General features: G+C 49.4%; 1 protein-coding gene across 1 annotated transcript in view; it reads right to left on the reverse strand.

Moving 5' to 3' along the window:
- Polr3B (RNA polymerase III subunit RpIII128) overlaps positions 1–14,793 on the reverse strand; it is a 47,596-nt gene that overhangs the window by 4,860 nt on the left and 27,943 nt on the right. Inside the window, exon 6 of the mRNA XM_075698445.1 lies at positions 383–585. Within this exon, the coding sequence (XP_075554560.1) occupies positions 385–585 (201 nt within the window). The 3' untranslated portion in view covers positions 383–384. The remainder of the gene's footprint in view (positions 1–382; positions 586–14,793) is intronic.

Below are 14,793 nucleotides of genomic sequence, written 5' to 3' on the forward strand. Positions count from 1 at the left end.
CTAAGTGCACCCCTATTCTGCGAATAAAAACATTAATTCCTTTATATACATAAATGTCAGCTTATAGGTATCTTATAGATACCTTTTTGCACGCACAGTTCCCTTTCTCGTTCACAAAATTTGACAAGACCATCACAAAATTGTATAATGACCCAGAATTCATAAACATTAGGTAAAATTTGAGATAATTGGCAGTTGCAGAACTGTTCCTTTGGAACGAACTATTCCAGCAGTGTTACGTCAATCAGCTGTACAAAGATCTAAGCACTTGGCTTCAATATCTGTAGAAATGAAAGAGTGCAAATAGGGCATTGGGGGACACCTCGTATATTTGGACACTCCCTCAGGCTTTGCAAGTTGCCCTGGGCATACAATTACCTACCATCAATGCTTGGTGGAGGCGAAGCTGCGGTTACTGCAGTGGCTCGTGAGCTCCAGCCGCGGGATGATGTTCATGGAGAGCAGCTCCTGGAAGAGTAGCTTGCAGGCATACGGGATGCGCAGGGTCGCGATGGCACTCGACGAGCGGCAGAAGTGGCACCAATGCGAGTAGCCCAGCAGGCCGCACGTTCGGCAGACGTCCACCTGCACGACAGGGGGGAACTTGAACAAAACAGTTTGCCTGCGCTAAAAGCAAGAGTTGAAACGCGAACAGCAGAGCGCGTGCACGAAGCATAGCTGAAAGCAGTGTGCGCCACAGGCCAGTCATCACAAGAGACAGGTGCGCATAAACTGCTTTGCCCGACAGATTCTGTTCGGAAATAGAGCTGAGCACAAACACAATGAACCTGGACAAAGTGAATTATCTTTTATATCGAAAATGTGAAAGTTACTCAGCGATTCTCGTGTAAAACAACTCACTCGTGCCAAACTGGACATTGGATGTGTTGGACTCAATCAAGCCTGCAATCATGCTATAAAGTGAAGTGAACTCACGCAACACTACACAATCTTGTCGATCAAGAACGTCCTTCTTGTGGCACCGAGTTCAAGGTACTAGCAAAGCTTGCTGCCTACTATGCATAGTTTTCTTTTTAATAAACAAACCCCTTGCTGACTTCCTTTTTCTGCTGGAGATAACCAATCTGAATATAATAAACAAATCACAGAAGTTCCCTTAAGTTCATTATAGAATAGTTTGGCCATTTCAAATTATCTAATACATAACATCAAACTTACTTTTTGCTCAAAGGCCTGCAAGTCAGTCTGACTGCAGTCAACAATGACGACCATCATGGCGCGGTAATTATGGCATTATGACATCAGCGGCATGATGGTGATGACGTCGGAGGAGGACACAGCAAAACCAGCTTTAAAGTCCTAACCTTTTGAGGGTCACGAAAACACATGTACAGCAGTGGAAACAAATCCCAAGTAGGCACGGCTGTACATGTACAGGGGCGACCGAACGTTTGAAAAAAACGTAGCTTTCCAAAAGAAGTACCACCTAGCATAGCTCCGGAGGTGCTGCAAACTTCTCTTACATCTAGAGAAATTATTATGGTGCTACCACTCCTCGGCTTCCGTGAGGACAAACTCTATCGCGACTGCCACTGCGGTAGTTTGGGAGTAGAGTCGAACCCACCTATTACAATTGTGGTGAAGACGAAGACGAAGAAGGCGCTCTTGTGTCGGCTGTGCGCGTGATCAGCTTTCGTCTACTGCCAGTGCTACTAGACTGGGCCTAGTGCCTCATAATAAATCATCTTATTACATTTGGTGGAGGTGCCGTTTTGCTGCTCGCAAGTTAACAATATTGGGTCACGTTGTATCGAAGGACGGCGTGCTTCCTGACCCAGCCAAGCTTCGCGCGGTCGCAGAGTTTCCGACGCCCACTACTCTTAAGGCGCTCCGCAGCTTTATAGGGCTCTGCTCTTACTTTCGGCGTTTTGTGCGCAATTTCGCGACTATCATCGCACCACTGACCAATTTGCTTACCGCTACCAACGGCATCTCCGCGTGGTCAACTTCCTGTGACGAAGCCTTCCAGCAACTACGTCGCCTACTTACTTCGCCACCGATTCTTCGACACTACGATCCCACAGCGCCTACAGAGGTACATACGGACGCCAGCGGTATCGGACTTGGTGCAGTCCTCGCACAACGGAAAGACGGCTATGACGAGTACGTCGTCGCGTATGCGAGCCGCACTTTAAAGAAGGCAGAAGCCAACTACTCAGTAACAGAAAAGGAGTGCTTGGCCATTATTTGGACGCTCGTCAAATTTCGTCCATACCTATATGGTCGCCCTTTTGACATTGTCACCGACCACCACTCACTTTGCTGGCTGTCCTCGTTGAAGGATCCGTCAGGTCGCCTAGGGCGATGGGCACTCCGCTTACAAGAATATGATATCCGCGTTGTCTACCGATCGGGCAGAAAGCACTCTGACGCCGATGCGCTTTCCCGATCGCCGCTACCTTGTGATGTGGCTTCAGTGTCTCCGCTCTTCGCATCCATGTCAGCCTTCAACGTCGCTGATATGCCGGACGAGCAGCGTAAGGATCCCCTGCTTTCAACTATGCTGAATTTCCTCCACGACCCATCCGCCACACCCTCTTCTCGAACACTTCGTCGCCAAGCCGCTCACTTTACTGTCCGCGACAACGTTCTTTACCGCAGAAATTATTTGCCTGATGGTCACAAATGGCTCCTGGTGATACCACGACACATGCGTTCTGACATATGCGCTTATTTTCATGCTGCTCCTCATAATGGTCACGCCGGTGTTCTGAAAACGTATACTCGGCTAAGGCAGCGTTTCTACTGGCACGGCATGTATCACTTCGTGCGCCAGTACGTACGCGCTTGCACGGCGTGCCAACGGCGTAAAATTCCACAGCGCCCTTCTGGTGAGCTACAGCCGCTGCCCTGCCCGGCTCGGCCCTTCGATCGCGTCGGCATAGACCTATACGGGCCACTGCCCTGCAGTTCCTCGGGTAACCGATGGATAATTGTAGGTGTCGACCACCTGACGCGCTACGCCGAGACTGCCGCACTCCCGGCAGCCTCTGCGCGCGAAGTTGCGTTCTTCATCTTGCGGAACTTCGTTCTTCGACATGGCGCACCACGCGAACTGCTCAGCGACAGGGGACGTGTCTTCTTGTCCGAAGTCGTCCAAGCCCTTCTCGCTGCATGCAGCATCGTTCACCGCAAGTCTACAGCCTACCACCCGCAAACGAACGGCTTGACAGAGAGGTTCAACCGCACACTCGGTGACATGTTGACTATGTACGTCGCCTCGGATCACAGTAACTGGGACACTGTTTTGCCTTTCGTCACATATGCCTATAATACGGCCACACAAGCTACCACTGGCTTTTCGCCCTTTTTTCTGCTGTATGGACGAGAGCCCTCGTGTACTATGGACACAATGCTCCCATACCGACCCGACGCTTCCGAATGCACGACTGTGTCTGAAGCCGCCAAATACGCCGAGGACTGTAGGCAGCTCGCGCGAACCCTTACGACCGCTGCTCAAGGTCGTCAAAAGCTGCGGTGTGACAGTGACGCGCTTACACCAGTTTTCCCGACTGGTTCCCTTGTTTGGTTGTGGGTCCCGCCTCACAGCCCTGGCCTTTCGACCAAACTCCTTGCACGCTATGATGGCCCCTACCGCGTCATAGACCGTACCTCCGCTGTCACCTATGTTGTGGAACCTGTGACACCTTCACCCGACCATAGGCATCGCGGGCGTGACACGGTTCATGTCAACCGACTTAAGCCGTACTATGACCCCCTCATCCTACCTACGCCGTAAGTCGCCAGGATGGCTCCTCTTCTCTCCCGGGGGCCATTGTGGTGAAGACGAAGACGAAGAAGGCGCTCTTGTGTCGGCTGTGCGCGTGATCAGCTTTCGTCTACTGCCAGTGCTACTAGACTGGGCCTAGTGCCTCATAATAAATCATCTTATTACACAATACATGTATTCAACTGCCATGAAAACTCCATTGTTATAACCGATAATTGTTATAACTGAGTTGTGTCAAAAAAATCAAAATAGGGGGATCAAATAGGGGCACAGCTGTTGTGAGAAAACAAAAATGGTGGGGAGGCCAGTGCTCTTCACCGCCACCTTCCTTCACCTGGTTGCTGATCGTGTTCACTCAATTGTTTAACTCTGCCTCCTGTGTGCTCCATTCGTGTGTAACAAGCTGCGGTTGTTGGCGTTCAAGAATGGCACTGCTATAACGACTGCAAAAAGGGGTCACAGGCAGCAAGCGATATGTGAGCTCCGCCGAGGCAGCACGTTTTGGTGATCCCAAAAGAGGCCTTTTAAAAATGCGAGAAGGTTGCCACGGCGGCCTGTGAGCCTGAGAAATCCAGAAGAAACGCTGAGGTGTGATCGCCACAAGCACCTCGCCACCCATGTACGTCTTACTGGCTTGCCCAAGAAAACCCAATGTCCGTCCACCTTCCTTGCTTTATGTGAAGCTAGCCCGCATCTTCTCCAAGGCATCCAGGCACTCCACGTAGTGCAACGAAAGGTTCCTTGTGAAAACAAAGCCCGGAGGGACTGAACCATCTGCCGGGCCACCAGTGAGGACAAAGTTAAGGCTGTTTGCCCTATAGCGTCATCGTTGCCGTCGTCACCGCCACTATCCGATGCAAGCACGTTTGCGACGATCTCCTCATCAGTTAGAAGTACTTAGTTTCCAAATCTACAGCAGCACCAGAGGTAAAACAACCATTTCACCTTTTGGTGCAAGTCCTGGCACAGGCAAAACGCCAATTTGGAGTGGCAGCAAGCCCTCTTGGTGCAGGCTCAAACACATGTATGCTTACCATATACCACGCAAATTTTAACTGATATAGTAGATAAGTTGTTGAGACGGGTTTGCGCGAGGCTTAGCTTGTGAGTGCGGTCATGAAAGGGGCGCTGCACTTCTTCACACTGTGACCCACAAAGGGCGCTGCGGCTGGGTTCGTTGACTGTCCCATACAGCGCAGAGAAGGCACCACAGACAGATCGCTAACAAATGGGGGTTTATTAACGGAGCATGCAACACAGTGCAACAGTCACGGCCTGTGGGTAAAGGCTCACCACAAGCTTGATCAAGTATGCAACGCTTGCACTGAACATGACATCACACAATGCACTCATGTTATACCATGCACATTAGGGAGTTTTCAAACAAAGAAATAGCATCAGTGCAACTACGCATACGTGAGACGCAAAAAAGGTTGTGTGTTTGCATCAGTGATGCTATTTTGCCAACATAGTGCAGCGACTCAAACTTGACACAACAGTTTTGTGTCAACAAATGTGGCGGCACCATTGAAGTGGCAGCTGTCACCATTTAACACATTCAACCAGAGTCCTTGTAAATCTGCTGCTATCAAAAGCAATAAACTGTGTCATAGGCTCTCGCTTTCTCTGATTTGTTTCAGTAAAGCATGGCACAACATAAAAAAGTTGCGAAAACAAATTTTTTTGCACATTTGTAATCTATGCATTGAAAGCGTTCTTGCATCTCTCCCGCATGAATATGCTGCTGCTGCAACTGCAAGCAAAGCCGCAATCTCGAGCTCAACAGTGCAACGTCATAGCCATTGTAAAGGCTACCCCGATGGGTCATGAACTTCAAGGCACACTGATAGCTAAGTCACAAGTGCGAAATGACGTTGCAAAAATCAGTCGCAATATATAAGTTCAAGAATGCATATAAAACATGATTGCAGAATGCACTTAGACCAGCAACGAATACTCACACGGTTCTCTTTTTTTGTTTTCTTTCTCAATGACCCCAATGTATTCACACTGAGTACTTATACATTATGCCAAATATATCAACCTGGTCCGTATCTATGTAAGCAGTAAAACTGGTGGTACTAATATAAATCATAATTTATTCACTAACTCAGACATGCAAAAGCTGACATATGCTTGCTAAAACAGTTAAACCTTGATATAACGAATTAGGTAAAACCAGCAATTTGTTTCGTTATATCGAAATTTTGCTGTATTAAAATTCAACCTTTTATGCAAGTAAGTACAGTTGCCGATCAATTTCTCTTACACAAATTTTTCTTACACATCATATGGACATGTAAATCTCTGCTACTTGCAGTTTGTGGGATTTTCGCAAGCCAACAGAACCAACGCAGCACTATGTCGTAACGAAACTAGTGAAACGTGAAGCCGTGGATGGCATAGAGTCAAGCGAAAATGAAACCTTTCAGCCAATCGCGTCATGAAAAGTAGCGTCAATGAGTTCTTTTTTCCAAACATCAATTAGAACTCGGCAAGTTGCATTTGCTCCCGCCTTATAATGCAATGCAATTATTTTCTTATTATGAGAGGTTGAGTACTGGTGACAGAAATAAAATGAGGAGTGTCTTCATCCTCGGGCTACTACTACTTCAATGTTGCAGGTGAGTCGCAAATTGTGTCCTACATTTACCTCAATTTCTCGATTACTAAAACCGTTTTCGTGATAATACTGATGCCGTAGGCTTCCTCAAGCCTTAATCTATCACTTTAGGTGGACTTACTATTTGCCTTTAGTGTCCCTTTAAGTGAAGCCAACTACACTTTCAGGTGCACTCCGCCTTCTGCAGCTGATAGCGTCACTCGCACCGCGACGACGCTACCATAAAAAGCGCTGGCAGCGGGGAGCGAATGCTTCGTCTGTCTGCCGCTCGAACGGGTCGCTGAAACTTCTTTAAGCAACCTCCAATACAAAATGTGTGGTAAAATAGCTTATATGATGCCACGGCGTCTCGGCATGCTCACTCTTTGCACACGTGGCAGATTATGTTAAAAAAAGGGACACGGATGCATATGCACCCTGCCGCTCTTACAGCCATGCACAGCTATGGCCGAGATGCATGCCAGAAATCGGGACACACCCCAACTTAGCCCCTCCCCCCCCCCTCTGCCCCTCATGCGCGCCTGATCGCATTATTGCAAGCGTGTTCCCTTCCCCCTTTCCCTTTGCTGGCGAGAAAAGGCAGCACTCGAGAAGCTGCCATCTTTCTTGTCTCGCCCTCGCACACTTTCTCTCGTACCTAAAGCACAAAGTGCATGGGGCGCAATAGCATCAAATTACATTTGGAGTTTATACGGAACGTGACGCCAGCTACACTTCAGCGGTCACTCTGGTAGCACCGCGCGCTATTCGAGAGGTGCGTTTGCAAGCAACCGCTTATAATTCAACCATTTAACCCTCTGCGCCAACGGAAGTTTCCATTTATTGTTTTGGCATGCAGCAGAAGTGAAATTTCTTTATAATGAAATCACATACAAACACACCTCGTTAAATTGAGGTTCTAAATACATGGTGTTCTATGGACAAGAGGTTATGAAAAGTTAAATACTTTGTTAAATTGAGAATTTCGTTATATTGGCATGTGTACTTGTTTATCTTTATCTGGAGACCACGTTTCGCCGCCTAACAAATGTTATCGCACAGCGCCGAACGCGCCTGGATGTATCAGAAGTTTCTGGAACATTATTGATGGTTCCATCCGCTGTCTGTCACCAAACATTTCGTAATCTGATTGCTTGTATGTGCGATGCGAAACATGTAGAACATTGTGGAAGACACGCAGGTTCCAGCGATTACTCTCGAACACTCGACGACTGATCAGATTTTCAACGATCGCCGAGTGTGTTCGCCGCTATCATTGTTCTTTGAGTATAGCCTGCTTTTGAGGGCACAAGTTCGCCCAATAAAATGCTAGTTTCCTTAATCACAGTTTTGCTGCCTTCTTCCCCATCACTACTACATGACATCTGGTGGAGGTGCTTTATGTTCATGTACCGGATGCCCCCAACAAGCTGTAATCCAAGGCCGGACCGCAAAGACAACACTAACACCATCCCTGAACAGCGAGCAAGCCGCCGGCTACAGCGGCTGCCCCCGGAACATGGACTTCTACCAGAGATGATCAAGAAGACCGTCCAAGAAGATCATCCAGAGATGACCAAGAAGACAGCCCTAATGGCAGCCGCAGCAGCCCCAATAGTTCGGCAGTAGTCCAGGGAGCCACTGACATTCCCCGGTTCCACGTTTGAGGACCCGGGAAGCTGGCTTGAGACATATGAGAGGGTCGCTATGTTTAACAGCTGGAACAGCGACGACAAGCTGCAACATGTCTATTTCGCAATGGAAGATGTGGCCAGGACGTGGTTCGAGAATCGAGAAGCCACCTGAACGATGTGGGACCTGTTCCAAACCAGCTTCCTGCAAACATCCACAAGCGTTGTGTGTAAAAAGCGCAGCCAAGCGCTACTGGAAATCCGAGTACAGCTTCCCAATGAGACCATAGCGACCTTCACGGAGGAGATGGCCCGTGTTTTCCGGCACGCCGACCCTGAAATGTCGGAGGAGAAGAAAGCCCGCTTCCTGATGCGGGGTGTCAAGCAAGAACTTTTTGCCAGACTGATTCGCAACCTGCCGAAGACTGTAGCTGAATTTTATGCAGAGGCATCGATGATCGAGAAAACTCTGCAAATGCGCACCTGGTAATATAACCGCCGGGTGCTCACGCCGCAGTGCGCCATCCAAGGACTGCATTCCGAAAGCCTTCAAGAGACCCCCAGGGCCACTGTGCACGAAGAACTGCGCAAGGTCTTGCTTTCATCGCAGCCTCAAGTGGCCTCGATCGCCAACATCGTGAAATTTGAGGTTCAGCGATCGCTTGGAGTTCCTGAGATGCAACCTCAGTTACCGTAGCCCAAGCTAAAAGCGATGACCTACGCCGCCGTCACACACCTTCAAGGTCCCCCTCCGCGACTGCGCCAGGGCCCTGTAATGCCCCCAGTCTATCGTCCGCCACCGCCAGCATGCCCACCCGTCACCCAGGTCACCTATGCGAGGAAGACGGACATTTGGTGAGCCCCCGATCACCGCGCACTCTGCTATCACTGCGGAGAAGCCGGCCATGTGTACCGCTGACACCCATACGGCAACTTGGGACTGAGAGGGTTCGCCGTTCACAGCATGGGGAACGCCCACGTGACATCGCCGATTACCTAACCACCACTCAGTGGAACTCTCAATGAACATCCCGTTTGGCATCACCAGGCCACTACCTGTTGCCGCAAAAATGACCATACACTGGCCCAGCCCGGGGCCGGTCTGTGAGCCCACATCCGGAAAACTAAAAGCAGCAACCGATGGAGGTGCGGTTGCTGTTCGTCGAACTGATGAAGATCCTCCGCCACTGACGAAGATGCCGAAGAGACTATCTCGACGACATAACAACGATGACACAGCGCCGTCGCGATGACTGGAAGCAAGAATACGCCGATGAAAGACGACCTGACGACGCGACATTCTAGCCACAGGTCAACGCGATGCAGCCGTGATCCAACGCCAAGACCTAACTGTAATGCAAGACAAAGAACCACCGACCTTGACGTGCTTCTCGACAGCCACGCAGTCACTGCCTTAGTAGACATAGCAGCCTATTACTCTATCGTGAGTGGACCCATCACCGCCCAGTTGAAGAAAGTTACACGACTACATGGGAAGGCCCTCAAATTCGAACGGCTGGAGGACACCTCATAATGCCGACTGGAATCTGCACAGCAAGAATTACCGTTCATGATCGGACTTACCCTGCCACCTTTGTTATCCTCTAAACTCGAGGATACTCCAGGAACTCGAGGATACAACTCCAACTGTTCTCGAAATGTCATTCTCGGCGTGGACTTCCTGAACCAAAACGGCGCAGTCACTAACCTGAAGTCGAAACTGATAATGCTGTCGGAAGATAAAGCGTTACCGGCGAGAAGCTCTCGCAGCCGCCATGCCTTGAGTGTGCTCGAAGATCAAGTGAGCACCCGCCATGCTCCAGCATTATTATTTCGGTCGGCACTGAAAGACACGCTGATGTAGAAAGCATCATCGAGGGTGACCAGCGTCTACTACTCGAAAGTGAAATTTGTGTCGCAAAAGGGATCGCTGGACTGCACGTAGGAAAAACGAAGGTGTTCCTGACAGACTTCGGCCAGGAGTTCAAGCACGCCAACAAAGGCACGACAATCACATACATCGAGGAAATTGTGGAAACCAGCAATGCGTTTGTCCTCTCGGATTCTGCACCACCTAGCCTGACAACCATAGTTCCCCAAACCAGACTACAACATTAATCCAAGTCTCCCCATGAGTAAGCAGCAACAGATCAGAAGTCTTCACCGACAATAAAGAGAGTGTTTTTCGATGTCATCGAGGATTCAACAAACACCAGTCGCAAAGCATCGCATAATAACTGAAGTGTGCACTCGGCCACCCCGCCAGTGCCCTTACCAAGTTTCGATGCGAGAATGTGACGCTATTAGGCAACAAGTCGACGAAATGCTGCGCGACATCATCATCCAGCCGTCAAAAAGCCCATGGGCATCGCCTGTAGTCTTGGTGAAGAAAAAGGACAGAACCCTGCGTTTCTGCGTCGATTATCGTTGACTGAACAAGATCACGAAGAAGGACGTATACCCCCTCCCATGGATAGACCATGCATTGGATCGGCTCTGCAACGCTAAATACTTCTCATCGATGGACCTCAAGTCTGGCTACTGGCAAATAGAAGTCGTCAAGAAAGATCGCGAAAAGACTGCCTTCATCACGCCAGAGAGCCTTTACGAGTTGAAGGTCATGCCATTCGGACTGTGCTCGGCACCTGCAACGTTTCAGCGCATCATGGACACGGTGTAAGCAGGATTGAAGTGGCAGACGTGTCTTGTTTACTTGGAAGACGTCATCGTCCTTGCCGGAAATTTTGACGATCACCCTAGGCGGCTTGCGACAGTATTAGAGGCCATCAAGTCATCAGGGCTTACTCTGAAGCCGAAAAAGTGCCGCTTCACTTACGATGAGCTTCTTTTCCTAGGCTACGTCACCAGCAAGTCTGGAGTCCACCCCAACCCGCAGAAGACAGCTGCCATTGCAAAGTTACCGCAGCCCATCGACAAGAAGGCAGTGCGTAGATTCCTTGGCATGTGTGCCTACTACAGGCGTTTTGTCAAGGACTTTTCACGCATCGTTGAGCCGCTGACACAGCTAACTAAATGTGACGTCGAGTTCAAGTGGGAAACGTCGCAGGACGACGCATTTCAAGAACTGAAATGACGCATGCAGTTGCCGCCGGTACTTGCACACTTCGACGAGGACGCCGATACCGAAACCCACACTGACACCAGTAGCCTAGGCCTCGGTGCCGTCCTAGTCCAGAGGAAAGACTGACTTGAACGGGTGATATCTTATGCCAGCCAGTCGCTGTCAAAAGCGGAAGGCAATTATTCTACGACTGAAAAGGAATGCCTCGCCATCATTTTGGCTACAGCAAAATTCCGCCCTTACCTATATGGCAGGCCATTCAAAGTCGTCAGTGACAATCATACATTATGTTGGCTAGTTAACTTACAAGAACCCTTGAGGACGGCTGGTGCAGTGGAGCCTCAGACTGCAAGAATATGACATCACGGTAATCTACAAGTCCGACGAAAACACTCTGACGCCGACTGCCTATCACGCGCCGCTATCAATCCCCCGCCGCAAGACGACGAGGACGACGACGCCTTCCTTGGAATAATAAGCGCGGAAGACTTCACTAAACAGCAACGAGCAGACCCGGAGCTAAAACGCCTCGTCAAGCATTTGGAAGGGAACACCGATGTTGTCGCTAGGGCATTTAAGTGCGGATTGTCTTCATTCACGCTACAAAACAACCTGCTCATGAAGAAGAACTTTTAACCAGTCTGCGCCAACTACGTTCTTGTTGTTCCGTCAGTGCTGCATCCAGAAGTACTGCACACCCTACATGACTATCCAACCGGTGGGCACCTCGGATTCTCCCAGACGCTGTCGAGGATACAGAAAATGGCCGCATCTGACGTCGCCCGTTACGTTAAGACATGCTGACACTGTCAGCGACGCAAGACACCACCGACAAGGCCAGCAGGATTACTACAGCCGATCGAGCCTCCTTGCCAACCATTTCAGCAGATCGGGATGGATTTGTTGGGACCATTTCCGACATCAACATCCAGAAATAAGTGGATCGTCGTGGCGACGGACTATTTCACCTGCTTCGCTGAAACTAAAGCTCTACCGAAGTGGTGAAATTTTTCGTAAAAAACATCCTGCTGCGACATGGTGCCCCAGAAGTCCTCATCACCGACAGAGGAACGGTTTTTACAGCAGAGCTCACCCAAGCCATACTGCAATACAGCCAGACAAGCCACAGGAGGACAACCGCCTACGACCCACAGACGAATGGTCTCACAGAGCGCTTGAACAAGACCCTCACCAACATGCTAGCAATGTACGTCGACGTCGAGCACAAGACGTGGGACGTGGTTCTGCAATACTTAACCTTTGCTTACAACACGACGGTGCAAAAAGCAAGACAGATCACGCCATTTAAGCTGGTTTACAGCAGGAACCTGATGATGACGCTAGACGCCATGCTGCCGCACGTCAATGACGAAGAGAATCTCGATGTTGCTACCTATCTCCAGCGCGCTGAAGAAGCCCGACAGCTCGCCGGCCTACGGATCAAAAACCAGCAGCGTACCGACAACCGACACTACAACCTCTGACGATGCTACGTCGAATACCATCCCGGCGACCGTGTTTGGGTTTGGACCCCGATACGCCGACGAGGACTCAGTGAGAAATTATTGCGACGCTATTTCAGACCCTACAAGATCATCCGACGTATTAGTGCACTGGACTATGAGGTCGTGCCAGACGACATTTCGCATTCACAGCGGCGCCGCTCACGATCTGAAGTGGTCCACGTGGTGCATCTTACGCCCTTTTATGCATGCTGACGAACTTCCTGACTGTTTCTTTGCTACGGGTGTTTTTGTTTATTACTTTCGTTTGTTTGCAGCATCGGGCCAACTTCGCTCCAAGCGCCAACTTCGCTCAGCCGACTCGTGGCCTCCGAGATCGCACCGATGTCAGTGTGACCTTCGAGGCCACCCCCAGCGGCTAGCTCATGTGGCGCATGGCAGGAAGAGGGAGAAGTGAATGCATGACCTGGGTGTGACCCCCGAGATGTCACCTGTAGGTCTCTGAAGCCAGGCCTAGCTGCGGCTGCATGCACGGCGCACCGTAGAGAAAGAGAAGTCAATGCACTAATTTTTTACACTGCTGCACCTAGCCACACAGCATGGCACAACTTGTGGGTGACCCCTGAGATTGTGCTGGGGAGATTTCGGAGGCCATGCTCCACTGCACCTGCGTGCGGGGTGTGCAGATGTGAATGATCTTTCGCACCGCCATATGTAGCCGCATAGCCGCACAGCATGGCGTGGCTCACACAGACAGGCACACGCAAGAGAGAGGTCAGTAGGATAGTGAGCTGATGCTTTTGCGCAGGTGTAAAGCTACGCAGGGCGGTGAAAAAGACCAGTGTTGCTCGATGACGTATACGATGCGGAGACATGGGAGTTTTGAACTGCCATGGCGAACGAGTGCTGAACCCCACGGAAAGCGATGTAATCGGCGTGCAACGGTCAGGTACTTTTTGGTTTTGGAGACAAATCTAGTTCGTTGCATCCATTGGCAGGACAATTTCACTTCGTCAAATCAAGGCTCTAATTACATGGATCTCTATGGAGATTCCAAGGGAAATCATTTATTTCATGATATCCATTATTTCACTATATCCCGTTTCTTTATAACGAGGTTCGATTATATGTCATATTGAAGCACTCAAATTGGCAATTTAGAATATATGATCCTGGGGGAACACATGTGACTCTGAAAGGGTTAACTGCTGTCACAATTAATGTTTATTATGCTGCTGTTATGGCATCTGCATACTAAAATATTGATATGCAAATACAGAGCAGACAGCTTATAACGTTAAGTCGTGGGAGTTGTGAAAATCCGTGCTTTAAGCAATACCCCGTTATAACCAAAGCATGTGTTTTTTAACTCTTGCAAGTGCCGAATGGGCAACCTACCTTTCAAACCGAATTTATTGCACATATTGCACTTTCATATAGTACATTTATGCATATAGAAAAGCACAACTCAGCACGAAAATTAAGTTTGCTTCACAAGTGTGGAATAAGTGGAACACTGCTGCAATTTTCGTTTGGCTACGTTTTTTCAGTGCACTTTGAATAATTTCATCCTAAACGAGGTTAAAACACTGAAGCACTTTGTCATGCAAACTGTTTTTCGAGCAACACATTTTTAGTTTGCTCAGATATTCAAGCACGTCTCTGCACGGCACATCTTGCATTGGGTCAACATCGTCCTCTCCATCTGAGTCATTCTCGGTCGCAAGCTCCGTGCTACTGCACACTGCTGCGACAATCTTATCGTCTGCGCTCGCTTCCTCGCAGACAGATAGCTCAGTTTCACCGGCATCAACATATTCTTGAAAAGTTCAGTTGGGGAAATGAAATTGCTCTCAAGATCGGACCACACGTCGCTAGCGTTGACTGTCCCATCGGCGACAGTGTCGCTCTGCTCATCGGCTTCAAGAACTTTGGCATTATGCACGAAGCCTGCCTTTTTAAAGCACCTCCTTATTGTTGTGCCTTTCAACTGCCACAACGAAGCGTCAACCACATCAACTGCACCCATTAAGTTTACCTCAAGAGGCTGCTGCTGCTGTATATTCAGCAAATCTCCTTCGCACATACGTTTTTTGTGCAGCACCATTACAGTTGCAATGATGCCCTAGTCGAGGGGCTGACTTTTTGCAGTGGTGTTGGCTGACAAAAACTTCATGTTGACTGCAGTCAACTTTGGCTGGATGTTATGCACTGTGCAGTTGTCGAGAACCAGCATGACCCTTCGCTTATCTGCCGCCATATCT

The sequence above is a fragment of the Dermacentor variabilis genome, chromosome 7 (genome assembly GCF_050947875.1).
Source record: "Dermacentor variabilis isolate Ectoservices chromosome 7, ASM5094787v1, whole genome shotgun sequence".
NCBI lineage: Eukaryota > Metazoa > Arthropoda > Arachnida > Ixodida > Ixodidae > Dermacentor > Dermacentor variabilis.